The 18,541-nt window shown below is 45.7% G+C and overlaps 1 protein-coding gene across 1 annotated transcript; it reads left to right on the forward strand.

Moving 5' to 3' along the window:
- The first annotated feature begins 1,414 nt into the window (after positions 1–1,414).
- CPOX (coproporphyrinogen oxidase) lies at positions 1,415–18,146 on the forward strand. The gene is made up of 7 exons (XM_077884430.1): positions 1,415–2,022; positions 5,093–5,236; positions 5,513–5,623; positions 7,009–7,150; positions 9,376–9,594; positions 13,747–13,851; positions 16,176–18,146. Exons 1-7 carry the CDS (start codon positions 1,479–1,481, stop codon positions 16,261–16,263), a joined length of 1,353 nt encoding a protein of 450 aa, XP_077740556.1. The 5' UTR covers positions 1,415–1,478; the 3' UTR covers positions 16,264–18,146.
- The last annotated feature ends 395 nt before the right edge of the window (positions 18,147–18,541 follow it).

Below are 18,541 nucleotides of genomic sequence, written 5' to 3' on the forward strand. Positions count from 1 at the left end.
TCCCAGTGTGAGAGCTGCCGGAGGAAGTTCTGGATGGGTAAGATCCGCTGGCTTGATCAGCTGGTCTGACCCATGGCCATGGAAATTCCATCACTGCATCTAGACACTAAGAAAAAACTTGCAGATACTACCACCAGTGGCTTACAGTCTTTCTAACACTTTTGTGTCTAGAAAACATAGCACCATGCTATGGTTACAGGAACAATGACAAAAATCCGTCAAATCTATGTTAGCTTCTTTCCTCTTCTATAGAAAGAGTGTGTGGGCATTTGTGCGTTGGGGGGTCGCGGGGAGCAGTGTGAACGTTTGCCCGGCCTAGTTTACAGGAGTTGTTGAAAGTACTACAGGTGAGCAATACTTGGCAGCACCCCACGATTTAGGATTTTAAGTATTTTTAAATCTCTTATCCCTTGGTCATCCAAACACACCAGATCATTAGCTTTATGTTGAGTTAGTAAAAATGATCATGTTCCTTTTCCTAGTTCTAAAATAATCAAGTGGGTAGGGCAGGAGAAAGACCTGGGAAGATCTGAGTGATGAACTGTGTTATGAATTGATCCCAGAAAGTCTTTTTCTAGGATTTTCTTAGGCGCCCTTTACCACCTGGTGGACTCCCTTTAGAAACTGCTGGTAACTTGATGGGATGAGCACTGGGTGTTATGTGTTGGCAAGTCGAACTTCAATAAAAACGAATTAAAAAGAAAATAAAAATAAAAAAAAAAAGAAAGAAAGAAAGAAAGAAAAAGAAACTGCTTGTAAGTAAGGAGTCTCCCAGGCTCCGGCCCCAGCCCATCGGGCAGGCTCTGGAAGTCGAAGGGGCCTTCTACAGATTCGGGGTCAGGATTTGCAACCCAGGATGAAAATGTGCATGGGGGGGGGGGGTGTCTCTGGCTATACTTCTGACCCCTTAGACCTCAGCCTCCAGCCCTAATTTGGCTTCTCCCGGGGGTTGATTGGACGGACAGCCGACCAGAAGTGGGACGTGACCAGAAGGCCTCTTATCTCCGCCTTCACATCATCAGCACCCGGCTCCCGGGTTTGGGGGCCCGCCCTCCTGGGGAGGCGCACCCTCTTATCTCCCCGGCGCGCCCCTGCAGGCGGAGCAGCGGGACCGCAGCTCCCAGCAGCTCCCGCCTCCCATCGGCCTCCCCCGCCTCCCAGCAGCCGCACCGCAGCTCCCAGCAGCCGGACTACAGCTCCCAGCAGCCCCGCCTCCCATCGGCCGGACTACAGCTCCCAGCAGCTCCCGCCACCCATCGGCCTCCCCCGCCTCCCAGCAGCCGCACCGCAGCTCCCAGCAGCCGGACTACAGCTCCCAGCAGCGCCCGCCTCCCATCGGCCGGACTACAGCTCCCAGCAGCCCCCGCCTCCCATCGGCCGCCCGGCTCTTCTGCGCCCCAGGTCGCGTCTGCAGGCGCGGGTGCCGACTTGGGCCGCGGCAGCTCGGGGACCGACCCGGGGACGCGGCCGCGGGCAGCATGGCCTTGCGCCTGGGCGGGCTGAGCGCGGGCTCGTGCTGGCGAGCGGCGCGGGGCGGCGGCGGCGGGCTGAGCGCCGGGGCCGGGAGCCGCGCGGCGGGACGCACCTGCCGGCCGCCGGGCGCCGCGGGCCGGGAGCCGAGCCGGGGCCTGGGGCACAGCCCGGCGGCGAGAGGAGGCCCCCGGCCGGGCACCGGGCTGAGCGGGGCGCTGGCCGGGCTGGCGGGGCTGGCGGGGCTGGCGGCCGCCGCCTTCGGGCGCGCGGAGCGGGCGGAGGCGGAGCCCAGGAGCCGGGGGCCGCGGAGCCCGTCGCCGGGGAGGCGGCAGGACGGCGACGACGACGACGACGACGAGCTGGGCCGCCGCTGCCGCTGCTTCATGGCGCCGCCGGTGACCGCCCTGCGCGAGCTGCGGGCCAGGCCGGGCGACATGAAGACCAGGATGGAGCTGCTGGTGCTGGAGACGCAGGCGCAGGTGTGCCGGGCGCTGGCGCAGGTGGACGGCGGCGCCCGCTTCTCCGTGGACCGCTGGGAGAGGAAGGAAGGTGAGCGGCCCGGCGGGGCGGGGGGCGGGGCGGGAGGGGGCGGCCGTCCGCCGAGGGTGCGCCAGGCCCTGAGCCCCGCGTCCCGGCCCCCGTCCCCGTCCGCCCGCGGCCCCTGAGCCCCGCGTCCCCGCCCCGGTCCCCGTCCCCGTCCGTCCGCGGCCCCTGAGCCCCGCGTCCCCGCCCCGGTCCCCGTCCCCGTCCGTCCGCGTCCCCGCCCCGGTCTCCGTCCCCGTCCGTCCGCGGCCCCTGAGCCCCGCATCCCCGTCCCCGGTCCCCGTCCGTCCGCGGCCCCTGAGCCCCGCATCCCCGTCCCCGTCCCCGTCCGCCCGCGGCCCCTGAGCCCCGCGTCCCCGTCCCCGGTCCCCGTCCCCGTCCGTCCGCGGCCCCTGAGCTCCGCATCCCCGTCCCCGGTCCCCGTCCCCGTCCGCCCGCGGCCCCTGAGCCCCGCATCCCCGTCCCCGGTCCCCGTTCCCGTCCGCCCGCGGGCCCTGAGCCCCGCATCCCCGTCCCCGGTCCCCGTCCGTCCGCGGCCCCTGAGCCCCGCATCCCCGTCCCCGGTCCCCGTCCGCCCGCGGCCCCTGAGCCCCGCGGCCCCGCCCCGGTCCCCGTCCCCGTCCGTCCGCGGCCCCTGAGCCCCGCGTCCCCGTCCCCGGTCCCCGTCCGCCCGCGGCCCCTGAGCCCCGCATCCCCGTCCCCGGTCCCCGTCCCCGTCCGCCCGCGGCCCCTGAGCCCCGCATCCCCGCCCCGGTCCCCGTCCCCGTCCGTCCGCGGCCCCTGAGCCCCGCATCCCCGCCCCGGTCCCCGTCCCCGTCCGTCCGCGGCCCCTGAGCCCCGCATCCCCGTCCCCGGTCCCCGTCCCCGTCCGCCCGCGGCCCCTGAGCCCCGCATCCCCGTCCCCGGTCCCCGTCCGTCCGCGGCCCCTGAGCCCCGCATCCCGGTCCCCGGTCCCCGTCCCCGTCCGCCCGCGGCCCCTGAGCCCCGCGTCCCCGCCCCGGTCCCCGTCCCCGTCCGTCCGCAGCCCCTGAGCTCCGTCCCCGGGCGGCGCGGTTGACGGCGGTCCCCTCGGAGCCCTAGGGTCATCTTCAGCCGCGGAGCCTGCGTGTCCGAGTTGTCCTTGAGCAGCGGCCCTCCCCCGACTCCCCCGTCTCCCCGTCTCCCCCGTTTCTCGGGCGCATTCACCCCTTCTCCTCCTGGAGGAAACGTGAGGTTGCCTCCTGCCCGGCCCGGACTCCAGCCCGCGGCCACCTTGTGTCCCTGCGTCTTGTTCTCAAGGGGCGCGAGGACCGCTTGCGTGTCAGTAGCTCTGCCTGCACCGCCAGGTTTCCTACTGGGAACATCTTTCCTTCCAACGGCCAGAAACTTCAGTATTAAAGCCCAGTTGTTCAGATTAGTGGTTGTCAGCAGGAGGGGGCGAGGGGAGCGGACAGAATGACCCAGGGGAGCCGGGGGTGCAAACTGTGTTATGAAGTAACTCATGAGAATATAACGCACAGCTTGGGGACTATAGTCAAAAATACCGTATTGCGTGTTTTAAGGTTGCTAAGGGAGTAGAGCTTGAAAATTCTCGTTGTAAGGAAAAAATTTCGTAATTCTGTGATGACCTAAGTAGGCTTATTTTGCAACATATACAAACATTTAAATCATTGCATCAAAAAAATAAATCATTGCGTCATACGCCTGACACTAATATATGTCAATAATACTTTAATAAAGAAAACCCCAGTTTTTAGAGAATCATGTATTCATGACCTTGTTATTGCCTGTGGAGTGAAAACCCCACATCTTGGTCATAAATTTGAGGAATTCCTGACTTCTTAGCCAGGAATACTACTGCCGCTTCTCCTCAGCGGACTTTGAGCTGTGAAACCGCCACATTGATATTAAACGAGGCTAAATGTGGTCTTCAAAGTGTTTTCCATTCTGTAATGTAATGTCTGAACCAGACAAGCTCAAGTACTAGAATAGCTACTGCGGTCTTCAGAAGTTACTGAATTTTTGGTGTACCTCTGTTTCTCATTAATGAAATGAGATTAGAAATAATATATGAGGGTATTATCAGGTTGGATGTATGTGAAGTGCTTACAATACTGTGTGATGCATAGAAAGACGAATTGTTGGGCCCGCTTGCCAGCTGTGTGATCTTATCTGTGATAAGGTGTTTTATCTTTCTGGACCTCATTTTCTCATTTGAAATGTGCAGGGGGCGGGTAGTTTGCACTGGGTCATCTTACGTCCCATCCAGCTCTAAAAATTCTTAAAAACAAAACAAGGCAAACAGGTACCTCCATAAAACAGTTGGCTTGATGGTAACTCTAATGTTTAAAAAACAAACTAGCAAAAAATAAATAAAAAATAAAAAATAAGCTAGCTATTAAGCATAAAGCTCAGATACTTAAATATTAATATGTGTCTTAACTCAGTTTAAGGTTCCCAATCCCTGAAGAGTTCAAATAGCTACCATTTTTTTTAATTACCTGTAAGCAGAATTAAATGGTAAATGACACACTGAGAAAAAAACATTTGAAATAATAGGAAGCTCTTAAATTCTATAATAGAATACCCCTCAAATATACCCATGCCTGTTTTTAATCTCAGCCTCCTCTCATGTATCATAACCAACGCATGCCATTTTGAACAGTAGTTGAAGGGAAGATATTATGTGATTCTTTTTTTTTTTTTTTTTTTTAAGATTTTATTTATTCACGAGAGACACAGAGAGAGGTGGAGACACAGGCAAAGGGAGAAGCAGGCTCCATGCAGGGAGCCGAAGGCAGAGGCTCTACCACTGAGGCACCCAGGCATCCCTTTCCTGTGTTTATTTTAGTTGTAGAAGAAATCTTCAGTTTAGTGATGTGGGGAAGGTGTAGTTTTTGCCCCCTCTCAGTAGCAGTGTCGTCAAGCTAAGCTGATTACCTGATTTTATTGTATTTAAAAATTATACATATACTGATGTTATAGAAGATTTGGAGAAGAGGAAGATAACTCCTCATCCCACCACCTTCATGCAAGGGTTATATTTGATTTTGCTGTACCCTTATGCTCTCTCCTCATTTTCTGTTTCTATACACAGGAGGTGGTGGCATCAGCTGTGTACTTCAAGATGGGCATGTTTTTGAAAAGGCTGGGGTGAGCATTTCTGTTGTTCATGGGAATCTTTCTGAGGAAGCAGCAAAACAAATGAGAAGCCGAGGAAAAAATCTGAAGACTAAAGATGGTAAATCAGTCTCCATAGCCTATCACAGTCCTTTCAAACTTCTTTTTTTCCCTTCACAAGTTTTATTTGTAAAATAAACAGTGCTTCTGTAAAAAAAAAAAAAAAAAAAAAACGCCATTTGGGTGCATATACCAGAGAAGCATGTTCACATTTACTTTTTAAAAATTGGTTTTTTAAAAGACATAAAAGCAGCTCTTGAAAATTGCTTCAGAAACTAAGTTGGAGTTAATCAAGCCTGCTGGTTGAGTGCTGCTCACTTCATGTTTTACTTTCCAGGTAAATTGCCATTTTCAGCTATGGGCGTGAGCTCTGTTATCCACCCCAAGAATCCTCATGCGCCTACTATCCATTTCAACTACAGATACTTTGAAGTAGAAGAAGCCGACGGTAAGCATCCCTGGAGGTGTGCAAAATATTATTGTGCAAAATGTGTGTTTTAAAACAAGGCAGAGGGTATGATCTAAATGTGAGAAAGAGTATATAAATCTTTTTTTTTTTTTTTAAGATTTTATTTATTCATGAGAGACACAGAAAGAGTGGCAGAGACACAGGCAGAGGGAGAAGCAGGCTCCATGCAGGGAGTCCGATGTGGGACTCAATCCTGGGCCCTGAGCGGAAGGCAGACGTTCCACCACTGAGTCACTAGGTGCCCCAGAATACATAAATCTTAACTAGGTTTTTCAGGAGGCATATGAAGCCTTACTCCTTGGCTAGTGCAATGGATTGTACACTAAAGGTGAAAAGAGAAAATAGTATTGGCTGGGCTGTGACTTCCCCATATTGCCTTCAACACAGAAGGAATGATTTAAGGAATATCAAATTCAGAGTGCACACAGGGTTCTTTGCCCAAGAAAAGAAATCCTCAGGAAGTCCACAGGAAAACCTTATTATGTACAAGGTTATATTGAAATGGAGGATTTGCTTTTGGAAAAAGTCTTCCACGTGCGTTGGCTCACTAGTCCCCAGCATACTGTCTGTGGGCTTAAGATAGGGTGAAGCCTATTATGGTGCCTATTGTGGACATGTAGTTCCAGCCCCGGTCTCTCTAGGCTGGGCCGGGTGTTTCCGCCCAGCAGAGCATCCATGCGGTGCCACTCTGGGGCTCTTGGTGTCTCTGCAGTGATGGCATTTAAAGGCCAGGTATTTAACTTGCATTTTGAAGACATTCCGTTCGGTTCAACCTTGTCATGGTAGAAGTCGATCACTGGTACTGGCAGTCTGTCGACCCAACCGAGCACATGAAATAGTTATTCTCAGATGTCAAGTTGTGTCCGTCTGCAAGTGTTTCCTGGAGTAAGGGGCGGGGCAGTGGTTTTTAATTCAGGCAACATCAGAATCTCCAGGGGTGTTTTTTTATAAACCGTAGATGCTTGGGCCAGAGATTTGCTTGTTTTTTGCTTGTTTGTTCTTTAAATTGTGACCTAGCAGAGGCATTTAACGCTCTTCATGTGATTCTGATACGCAGCCAGACTCGAGATCTACTGCCTGGCCCACCCACATGGTGTTTCCTCATTCACTGCCATGCGTGTCCTTTCCCTGTCTGGTTCTACTCTCTCACTTTTTAATTTCCTACTTCTCTTTCTGCTTTTACCTTTTCTTTCCTGCTTAGGCTTTCCTGGGCATTCAGAGCTAAATTTAGTTAAATACTTTTTGATTGTCCCCCATTTCATGTTTAATAAACGAATCTGATAAACTCACTTTGCAGATACAAGTAGTGCGCTGCCTCTCACAGTCCAACGTCTGCATGAGAATCTCATGCCTTGGTTTTGTAGGTAACAAGCAGTGGTGGTTTGGCGGTGGGTGTGACCTTACTCCAACATACTTGAACCAAGAGGATGCTGTCCATTTTCACAGAACTCTGAAGGAGGCCTGTGACCAGCATGGTCCTGATCTCTACCCTAAATTTAAAAAATGGTAGGTAAAGGTATTGTCAATACATCTAAAATACATTTCATTCCTTCCTTTTGTAGGTCCTAAAGGCAATTACCGTGTTGCCTTTTTCAACTTATGAAGGTAGATCTGTTTTCTTTGCCCATTTAGAAGTGGGATACCCATTTGAAGCAGTCTTACTAAGTTACTTACTTAGAAATATTTGAATGTCTGTAATAAAAATTGGGTAGCAGCATATTTTTGACTGCAAAAATAATTTAGGATAGAAATTTTAACGTGATCTATGCCTGAGAATTAGAGGCTTTTTAATCCTGGGGTAGGATATCTACTCCTCCTCCCAGTTGAGAACTGTTGTTGCCATGAGAACATTAGGACTTGGAGGGGGTTGGAGAACTATTAGGGAGCGATGCAAATATACCAGATGCTTTGCGCAAGGAGAAGAGTGGGATTGGACACTGTGTTAAAGAAACTCGAATGATAAAGGAAAGGGAAACAAATGTGTTGTGAGGAGATCCAGGATATTTGGTAGATGTGAAATGGAGTCCAGGCATTAATTGTTTGGAATAAGAGTGAAGTACCCAACCTGCTTAGAGATAATTGGCATTCCTGAAAAAGGAGGGGGAGAAGAGGTTTTGGTGTTTTTTGTTTGTTTGGGTGGGGGTAGTTTTGCTTTGCTTTTAGAACTAATAATTGTGGAATCTTGATATTATTTATGTAAGATGCAGAGTCCAGCTTTAAGACTCTCAGAAAGGGTATATTCTCTTTTCCATCGATATTACCACTGATAATTGCATAGTGGTGGGAGCATAGAGACATGGTGGAGGGTTGTTTTTTGTTGTTGTTGTTTTGTTTTTTTTTCTCTCTCACAAATCAGCATCCTTCCAGGAAGAGGACTGGTATGGGTGACATTGGGTGACATTTTTTGGTTTCCTCTTATTGCTATTATTGAGATGATTCTATCTGGGTGATATTAGTTACTAAGATATTGAGGATGCAGGTTAGTTAAAAATAAGCTTTCAGTATAAGTATGTAGCAAATTTCTTAATTTCATAATTTCATGGAGATTTTGAATTAGGGTGATTTGGTTAAAGCTGATTTCACAACCTTACTCAGGATGTACTTCAACTATGTTAATAAGATGTGCATGGAGGGGCATCTGGGTGGCTTAGTGGTTGAGCATCTGCCTTCAGCTCAGGTCATGATCCCGGGATCCGGGATCGAGTCCCATATTGGGCTCCCCGCAGGGAGCCTGCTTCTCCCTATTCCTGTGTCTCTGCCTGTCCCTGTGTCTCTCATGAATAAATAAATAAAATCTTGAAAAAAAAAAAAAAGATGTACATGGAAAAGAAGGCCAACAAATCAGTCAAGGGGAATCATACCAGTGTATCAGCTCTAGGGATTTGCAGCTACTACCTTTGTTTTTTTTTTTTTTTTTTTAAGCTAGAAGGCTATTTTTTTTTTTTAAATTAAGGCTATTTTTAATAGAATCTTTTAAATGGCTTTTAGTTTTTGTTCGAACAGGTTTTTCTATTTACAGATCATTATTCTTCTAGAGATCATCTAACAAGCTATTTCGACACTGTAAACTATTCTACAAATTTAGCATTTAGGAAATAATTTTTAGGAAACCCGCTCTAGTAGGCACAGTGAGGGGGAAGACTCGACCAGATGGATAGTTTGCTGTGCGGGCTCACAGAGTAACCTTTCATACGTCTGTAGGTGTTCTCTGAACGGCTCCTGTGCCAGCCCCTCCCTCAGTCATGCGTACTATAGGGCCCTCACTCTATTGCTGAAGAGACCTTAGAGATTATTTACTGTACCTTTCTTTGGTGAATAAAGATCTGACTCAGGAGCCAAAGGGTTGGTTCCCAGACACAGACTTGGTTGGTGGTGTTGCTAGAGGAGTCCTGTCCAGCCTCTTGGAGAAGCAGCAGTGCTGCCGAAGGCAGTCACATCACTCGTTTTAAGAAATACGCTATTAATACTGGACTCTTTGTTTCTTTTTTATTAAAGTTTTTAGAGTTCCATATCCTCTCCATAGACATGTGTTAAATTCCCTACTTGCATTGCACATAAGAGCACGAGCATTTTCTATGTGGGCGCTAACTTGGGGGAAATCTGTCTAAAGCCCTAGTGTCATTTCAGAGTTGGAGGAAAAGTAAGGCCACCGTGTGGGCACTAGTCAAGGATAGCGCCCTAAGCTGGAAAGCTCACATTGATCCTTGACATGGCTTTCCTGTGTTTTCCAGGTGTGATGACTACTTTTTTATAGTCCATCGTGGGGAGAGGAGGGGCATCGGGGGCATCTTTTTTGATGACCTTGACTCTCCATCCAAGGAGGAAGTGTTTCGCTTTGTGCAGAGCTGTGCCCAGGCTGTTGTTCCTTCTTATATTCCTCTTGTGAAAAAGCACCACAATGACTCTTTCACGCCCCAGGAGAAGCTATGGCAGCAGCTCCGGAGAGGACGGTGAGTGAGCAACAGGAGAATATATCGTCTCATTGCATGACTGCTGGGGGAAGTGGGGCAGCAGGAGTCATAGTGGCTGGTGTGTTGTCTTGGGCAGTTACTTCATTAGAGGTGTATTAATACTATCCTGAGCTGCTTTTTATAGCTAGATGAATGTTAAATGCACATTAAAAATTGTGTGGAACAGTTTTATAAAAAGGGCAAAGTTGGGGCTCCTGGGTGGTTGAGCCTCTGCCTTTAGCTCAGATCATGATCTCGGGGTCCTGGAATTGAGCCCCGACACCTGCATCAGGTTCCCTGCTCAGTGGGGAGTCTGCTTCTCCCTCTGCTCCCCCACTCCCCTCAATGCTCATGTGTGAGCACACACTCTCTCTCAAATAAATAAAACGTTAAAAAAAGGCAAAATTTATTTCATTGTCTGTACATTAGAGACTCCTAGCAGCCATGTAGTGGTACTTGCTGAATTTAATTCGGCTGATTCCTTTGGGCCTTCTAGCAGTGCCTTCCAGCCTTATGCCAAGATATGGGCATCATTTAATGTTTTTGCTGCATTGTAAATTTGGACTCCCACACGTTTCTATTCATCTTTAAGATTTCATGGAGGTCATTATAATGGACATAGTCATCTCAGAGATCATTTATACTTAATGGTAATACTTACTAATTAGGGAGTCCTTTCAATGTGCCAGCCAAAACGTTAGACGGTTGGCATCTAGTCTTTATACAGCTGTGAGACGGGTCTGATTATCATCATTTTACAGATGATAAAACTTACTCCGAGAAAAGTAAGTCTCTTGCCCAAGATAACACAACTAGGAAATAAAAGACCCCAGATGTGGAAGCAGGTCACCGTGACTGGCAGTCTTTCCCTTACGTGGAGGACGTTACACAGCTGAAGCAGGTCTGTATGTCTTACCAGATAGTCACCTTAGCCACCCTGTTCTGTGCGCTGAGCTTGGTGAGCTAAGTCGGGTGACCACGTTGACGTCATCTGCACCCAGGGTATGCTTGCACATCGGCTCCAGGTGAGCCACTCTGCTAGCTCACGTCAGTCCTCATTGCGATCTTACTGCATGTGAGTTCTGGTCCCTAGCTGTAACACGGAGTTTCTCATGTATGTAATTCTGTCTCAGGCAAATAATAGTTCCAGTACTTAAGAAGGTAAGGCTAGTCCCTGAAAAGGCCAACTTAGGTAATGTTTCAAGTTTAAAGGTAAATATTTGTGTTTATTCTTTCTTACAGCTGCCTCTGTTATCTGGTCATTATTTAGAAACTTGGGGAGAATGGCAGTGATTACGTTTTCTTGTTAGAAGTTCTTAATGCATCTGTTTGGGACTTTTTTTTTTTTTGTCTCCTGATTTTTCAACTATATCTTTACTATTCCTCCCTTTTTTCACTTGATATTTATTATACTATCCCTCTAGGTAGGCACTATCATAGTGACAAAGATGTGCATAACATGCATCTGGAAAAGAAGCTCCCAGTTTAGTGGGGAAGGTGTGCCTGAGAGGATAATTTAAAACTCTGTGCTGTTTTATTTCTTAAATTCCACATGTAAATGAAATCATAGGGTATTTGTCTTTCTCTGACTTATTTCACTTAGCCTTATACCCTGGAGCTCCATCCATGTTGTTACAAATGGCAAGATCTCATTCTTTTTTTATGGCTGAGTAATATGTGCAGTGTAAGAACCAAATGAACAAATAAAAAAGAAACAAAAAAACTAGACTCAAATACAGAGAACAAATTAGTGGTTACAAGCCGGGAGGTGGGTGGGAGATGTGAAATAGGGTGAAGGGGATTAAGAGTACACTTTTGGCGATAAGCACAGAGTAATGTACAGAACTGTTGAATCATATTGTACACCTGAAACTAATGTAACAATTATACGTCAATAAATATCCAATGAAAATCTACAAAAAAGAAAAAAAAAAACCCTCAGGAAAATGCAGTGTTCTAGTTTTCATAGGATTTCATGTGCAAAGTGGACAGATTCTGTGAATACTAATTAGACAAAGCCTTAAAACTTCTAAGACATAGGAATAACGTTTTGTGTTCTTGCTGGTGTCTGTTATTTTGTGTTGGTTTTGGTCTTGGTGGCTGTTTCCCACAGAGAACCTCCTGCCACCACCTTTATCGGTAGGTTTTAAGAGGGCAGTCAACTCTGGGATTTAAGATAACCCAGCTCTTCACTGTGGTTGTCAGCATTGCCTTCACCTCCTTCCACGTGGCGCTCAGAGCCCTATCTGTATCTGCGCGGGCTCCGCTGCCTCCTGCCCCAAATAGGAGCTGCCCTTGCCCAGGTCAGGCTGCTTCTCTTTGGACTTTAGTCTCTTACTGGGTAATTTTTTTTAGTCTCTTATCCACTTACTGCTGTTCTCTCCCCAGACCTTGAACTTCAATCTTAGAGTCTTCTTTTCCATAGGAGAACAGAAACTAAGGATTTTTTTTTTTAATTTTAATTTTTTTAAAGTATGTCTGTTGACCAATCAGTTGATGAATTGATCTATCTGTTAGTAATCTCTACACCCAACATGGGGCTCAAACTCACAATCCTTAGGCTGAGTCTACCAACTAAGCCAGCCGGGCGCCCCAGAAACTAAAGATCTTTAACTTTGTTGTATTTTGGGAAAGGGAAACAGCATAAAATTTGGGTATCTGTTAAGTTGAAGGGAATGGCTAAGGTTCATGGTTTTCAGGCCCCTCAGGATGAATGTATCTGGAAGGATCAGAAAGATCAGATCTAAGTGAAACCTAGTAGGAGTCAGAGAGGCATTTTTCACTCAAGAAAGGAAAGCAGTACAGGGATCCTCCCAGAAAATTCATTTAGAGAGTCCCTTGCAAGGGCCTTTGAAGAGACATCCGTACAGACTAGAGTAGCACAGCCATCCCTTGAATATCATGTTTCATAAAGGCAGCGTCCGGGGTGAACAAGGTGGCCAAGAGACCGAAATTCTTTTCCGTGGTCTTAGGAAGAAATTAAGACATTTTGCTTATATTATCTTTCGAAACAAGTAGAAGAAGGTATTAGTTATTGATGCACACAATTCAATCTGTGATGAATCAATACTGAGTACTAGAAAGGGATCCATAGATATAATTTCTTTACATTTCCTCAGGGCTTTTGGCAAGTTTCTACACAGAAGAGTGTTTTCTAAAAATTTAAGTACTGCGGGATTCTAGAGGCTGTCTTCCACCAGGTGTCATTAAAGCCTATGCAGTGGGCAAACAGACTGTCTGAGGGAAGTGGAGACCAAGAGAACAGCTTGTGAATGAGTTGAAAAATGATTTGAAAGGGGCACTGTTCACTGAATCTTCAGCTCTGTGGGTCATTTTACATTTATATGAGTAGGAAAAATTATCTTTGAACTTTAATGACCTTTTACAAAAAATCCCGTGAGGTCAAAGGCAGTCAGAGATTTAGAAGCCAGACAGAGTTTAGATCTGACACCATGGCAGTTAATGGAAAATAAATTTATTGAACCAAGTTTTAGGTTGAGGCTAAAGACGTCTTTCTTAGCAAAATAAAAGCACTGCAGCTCAACCACTGCTTATTGTTATGGTTGCCACGAATCTGCTGGAAGACTGAATTATATCACTGCTCATCAGGGCTGTTACGTACTTTAAGAAAGGAAGTATCTAGAATATATTAGTAATTGTTACTCAATTCCTGTCAGCTCTACTTGGCCTTTCGATTACGACAGTTTTCACCATCTTAGTGTGTGGAAGTTACAGGTGGTGAAAAGTCTTCTGAAACATCTCAGACCTTGGGGCAAGGCCAGAGACAGCTGTTCTGTCCTGACGGAGGTGCCATTTCTTTCTCTTGATTGTTTTTGTGCTTTGCAGGTGTCAGCCCCGTGTCCACTCTGTTTACTTACTGGAAAACATAACCTCCTTGTTTGGTAACTGCTCTGTGTTGGCGCCGAATCTATATTGTATTGTTCGTTGGGTAGAATGCCTTTATTTATGCCTGTCCACGTGGAGAAGGCTTAGCTGGCTGCAGCCTGGGGCTCCTCTGTCTGTTCCAGCCGATGGGGAGGAGGACGGCCGGGGGCAGGGGCACCCCCACCCCCTGGCAGTGTCCTGCACGCACTAATCTGCAGAAAGATTTTACTCAAGTGGCCCTACTGTTATTTGTTGTCTTTGTGGCAGGTATGTAGAATTTAACCTCCTGTATGATCGGGGGACAAAGTTTGGCCTCTTCACTCCGGGATCCAGGATCGAAAGCATCTTGATGTCTTTACCTCTAACCGCGCGGTAAGAATAACTCATCATGATAATTATTCCTCCGGTCTTAGTCGGCTGAGCCCCGCAAAACACAAACACTGACACTGTACACGTCTTACCTAAAGACTTCAGTGGTTTGACTTTGCTGACTTTATGATAAAATCATAGTCATATAATAAGGAAAATAATATTTTTTGTTTTTTTTAAAGTCAGGATGGATGATGTGGCTTTGTGGGTGACGGCCGGGAAAGGATAGAGGGAGTGAGAACATAAGGTGGATGGCGACATCTAGGGGCCCAGAGCGACCTTGCTGACCTGGTAATTTTCTAGGAAGAGCTATGGGCAAAGCAAATTTATTCGAGCACATCAGATTTTTCAACTTTATTTCATTAGAAATTGTTACATTTATGAGGAAAAGTCTTGCTCTCCAGTGTGAAGCATCAAGCTTATTTGAAAGTATGAGGGAGTGTTGCTGGTGCTTGGCATCCTCTTTGTGCTTTACGTGCTGCTATGGTGAGCTTCTGTAAAGGCTAACTGAACCTATGGGGGAATTTTTTATTTTTTGACTAGACTTCATGCCCAGTGTGGCACCTGATGTGGGGCTCGAACTCACAACCCTGAGGTCAAGACGAGCTGAGATCAAGGGTCGGATGCCAAACTGACTGAACCACCCAGGCAGCCCAATGAGGGGAATTTCAAAGACAGATCTATTTATGTTGGTGCTATTGGGTTGACTTTTGGGCTATAAGAACATGAGAATGGGAGCACCTGGGTGACCCAGTTGGCTAAGCAGCTGCCTTGGGCTCAGGTCATGATCCCAGGGTCCTGGGATCCAGCCCTGGGACAGGCTCCCTGCTCAGTGGGGAGTCTGCTTCTCCCTCTCTCCTTTCCCCTCCCCCTGCTCCTGCGCTCTCTTTCAAACAAATAAAATCTTAAAAAAAAAGAAACAGAATGATGTGTGTACACGATGAAATAGAAAAGATCAGGAAAAAAAGGAAAAACTACACAACTTGTTTTATAAGAGCTAGAATCTTCTTTTCTCTGTGAGTGTAAATGTCCAAATAAGAAGACTGCTGGGTGGCACCGAGGAAGGGCTGGCCTCTTTCTGCCGCGCAGATCTGTCCTGGTTAGGTTAGCACCCTGTATGGTTGTGACTGCCTTCAGAATGGCGTTCGCTCTGTCCTCATATGACTGCTGTTGTTGGGATCACATGTCCTTAGCTGAAAGCTCACGCACATCCCTGCTAGGTGTTCCTGCCTCCCTGGAGACGAGACATGAAGAAAAAGTAGAGATAAGGTTTTAAGGTCTCCAGTTTTCTTCCTGGTTACTACTGGCCCCTACTTACAAGGTATTTTCTTAGCTGCAGGTATGGATGGATTATACATCAATCCCTTGCCCATCTGAACAGTTTACATGACAGGTCACTTTTAGCTTCTTAGAGTCTGTAGCAAGGGTGCACAAACTTCAGGCTGCAAGTGAATCCAAGACCACTTGTGATGTGACCTTATTTTACATAATTTACAGACCTTGAGCTAAGAATGAATTTTACATTTTTAGAAGATTATTAAAAACAGAAAAGACTATGCGAGAGACTGCAGCCCCACAAAGCCTAAATTAAAGTCATCTATTTTGTGATCCTGGATAGGACAAGTTTGCTAACCCCTGGTCTAAACCAGTGTCTGCCAGACTTCATTCTACAGCTCATTTCGACTATATTTGTATATTCTCTGAAGTATTATTTACCTAAATTTTATATCCCTTTTCTGACAGAAATTTTTTTTTAAAGATTTATTTATTTATTTATGATAGACACACAGAGAGAAGCAGAGGCAGAGACACAGGCAGAGAGAGAAGCAGGCTCCATGCCGGGAGCCCAGTGCGGGACTCGATCCCGGGACTCCAGGATCATGCCCTGGGCCAAAGCCAGGTGCCAAACCACTGAGCCACCCAGGGATCCCCATTTCTGACAGAATTTATTTAAAAAGGCAAACCAATATCATTGCCTTAAATAGAAAGTAACACATTAAAATAAATGCATAAGTATTTGCACATGAGTCATCAGAGGTTCTACATTGTATGAAACTCTGGTTTATGGTGAAAGTGTATTTTGACTCTGGGATATTAATATCAGCCAAAGTATGCTCTGGAATTATTAAAATGCTTTCTTTAACAGCAAATGTTTTTAAAAAGGCTGGTGAGTAAAAGGCATATTAGGTACATTGGAGACAAGGTATAAGAAATTTTTTGCTCTTAGAATTTTTTTCATTTATTTTCAGTAAGGAGGTATGTGGATTGCTCATTATAACTTTTATTATTATTATTACATCTTTTGCTTTTGTTTTGGACCTGTTTAGATGGGAGTACATGCATTCACCCCCAGAGAACTCCAAAGAAGCGGAAATTCTAGAAGTTCTGCGCCATCCGAGAGACTGGGTGCATTGATGCACGCGGAGTGGCCTTCCTGGGGCTTGGGGGACACAGAATGTGTGCTGGCGGCGTTGCCACCGTGTGGCAGTTAATAACCTGTGTCCTGGAAGCTCCAGTCTTCGCTCTGCGGTCTGCTTCCTGGGCAGATGCTGACATGTGTTTTAAGTACCACAAGTTTCCATTGGAAGCTGCCGGTGACAGGTGGTGAGATGGCAGCTTGTCAGAGTCCGTTGGTTGATACAAAACTCATTTATACTTATAGGATCATTTTATATGACTAGTTTACAAAATATGAAATTGAGTTTCTAAGTGTTGAGTTAAGGGACTCTAAATATAGTGTCAGGAAACTTCTCATGCTGTTTCCATTTCAGATATTTTTTAAAGTTTTAGTTTCTGCCACAAAAATCTGTTGCGGGATAGATTTTATTTTCCATTCAGTGAAGTTAAGACTTAATAATTAGCAGCTTGAAAGGAAGGTAAAATTTTTACTTTGTTGTGACTGAAGTTTCGTTGAACATGATCTTTATATATCATGATATTGTAAAATGTTCATTTTTATGATATTTAGAACACTTGAAATTTTCTTAATATCTGCATGTGTTACAATTCAGTGATTGTAGTTGTTAACTCTGAAGTAATATCACTGTTACTTAAGGGACATCTAAGATGTGGTTCTGAATTTTGAAGAACTATAATTTGTTAATGTTGGATTCTCCGCACTTTTGAATGTGAAAGCTTATAACCCTGGAGTCTGATATTTATAATTTCCTATTCCAGACTTTTCTATATGGAAGTTTAAGAACAATCCTGGGGATATGAGTTAGGAAGTGTTTCTCATTTAGGAAATGAGAATTATTTTCCTTCGTTATTTAAAGTCAACATAACTAGTGTGAGAAGCAGGTAGATGTTTAATAAACATATTTCTTTGTAAGATGGACTAAAATCATCCTCTTTTTAAATTAGAGATTCCATAGCTCTTTGCTCTTAAGAGAAAACCACAACAGAATTCTTAATGGGGCTTCTTTGTTCATCTAATATGAGTGTTTTTTTTTTTTTTTTTTTTAGTGTATCTTATTTTACATAATCTATTGAAATTTAGGAGGAATAGTTTCTTCCTACATATTATTAAGCATTATCTTGGAATATGTTAAATGTATGTGATTATGTGTGTGACTTTTTAGGGCTGGAAAGTGTATGAACTCTTCAACCATCTTACAATAGATCCTCTGATAAATTTTATTGTGAAATATAGCTAAGATATGTTTGTATTTTTAATTTTTTTAAGGATACCTGATGTAAGGAAGTTAAATATTCTTTAGTACTAAAACCATCGTTCCTCATTTTTAGGTATTTTACCCCAAAAAATATGTTTTGCACTCAGATTTCTAGAGCAGCTTTACTCCCGTTTCCAAAACTTGGAAACAACAGAAATGCCTATTAACAGATGACTGGATAAGCAAATGATGATACATCAATATGTGAAAATACTACTCATCGGTGAAAAGCAACAACTACTTGGGCAGACAGCAAGATGGCATTATGCCAAGTGAAAGAAGCCAGACACAAAAGAGAACTCACTGTAGGAGTACACTATGTGAAAACCTAGAAAAGCCAAAATTCAAACAAAAGAAAGTGCGTCAGTGGTTGCCAGGGCTAGAACTGGGGAATTGGTTTTGGAAGGGAACAAGAGAATATTTGAAGAGGATGGAAATGTTCTGTATATTGATTGTGGCAGTGATTACTAGGCTGTTCACGTTTATCAAAACTCATCGACCGTCACACTTGAAATCATGGAATTTTATTGTATGTATGATTTATACTTTAATAAAGCTGATAAAAAAATATAGGCATGTAGGAACAAATGGTCAAATAAACCTGTTTACTTTTTACAACAAAAAGTCTCGTATATAGATCTGCTAGTCTGCTTTGTGTGTAGGGCTTTCAGAGTCTGGGCATGGTACTAAGATGAAATTTCAAAATTTCAGAGTATCAGTTTTTCATATCCTTCAATAACCACGTATTTCTCTTACATATAAGACTGCCTGAGAGAAAAAAAAAAAACCCAAGAATTGAGTAACTATTAGAAAATAGGTCATTCTGCTATTATTCAAAATGAATTTCTCTCAAGTTCATATTGATGTTTATTCTGAGCCTATTAGGGGCCCAGGGTGTACCTCCACACGGCCTGAACACTTCCTGCCGGTGCTTGTACGTGCATACTAGTGGACGAAGGGATGGGAATTTGGGGAATGGCATGTAAATGCCTTGGAGCAAATGTCTCACCCCTACTTTA

Source organism: Canis aureus, chromosome 35 (assembly GCF_053574225.1).
Source record: "Canis aureus isolate CA01 chromosome 35, VMU_Caureus_v.1.0, whole genome shotgun sequence".
Lineage (NCBI taxonomy): Eukaryota > Metazoa > Chordata > Mammalia > Carnivora > Canidae > Canis > Canis aureus.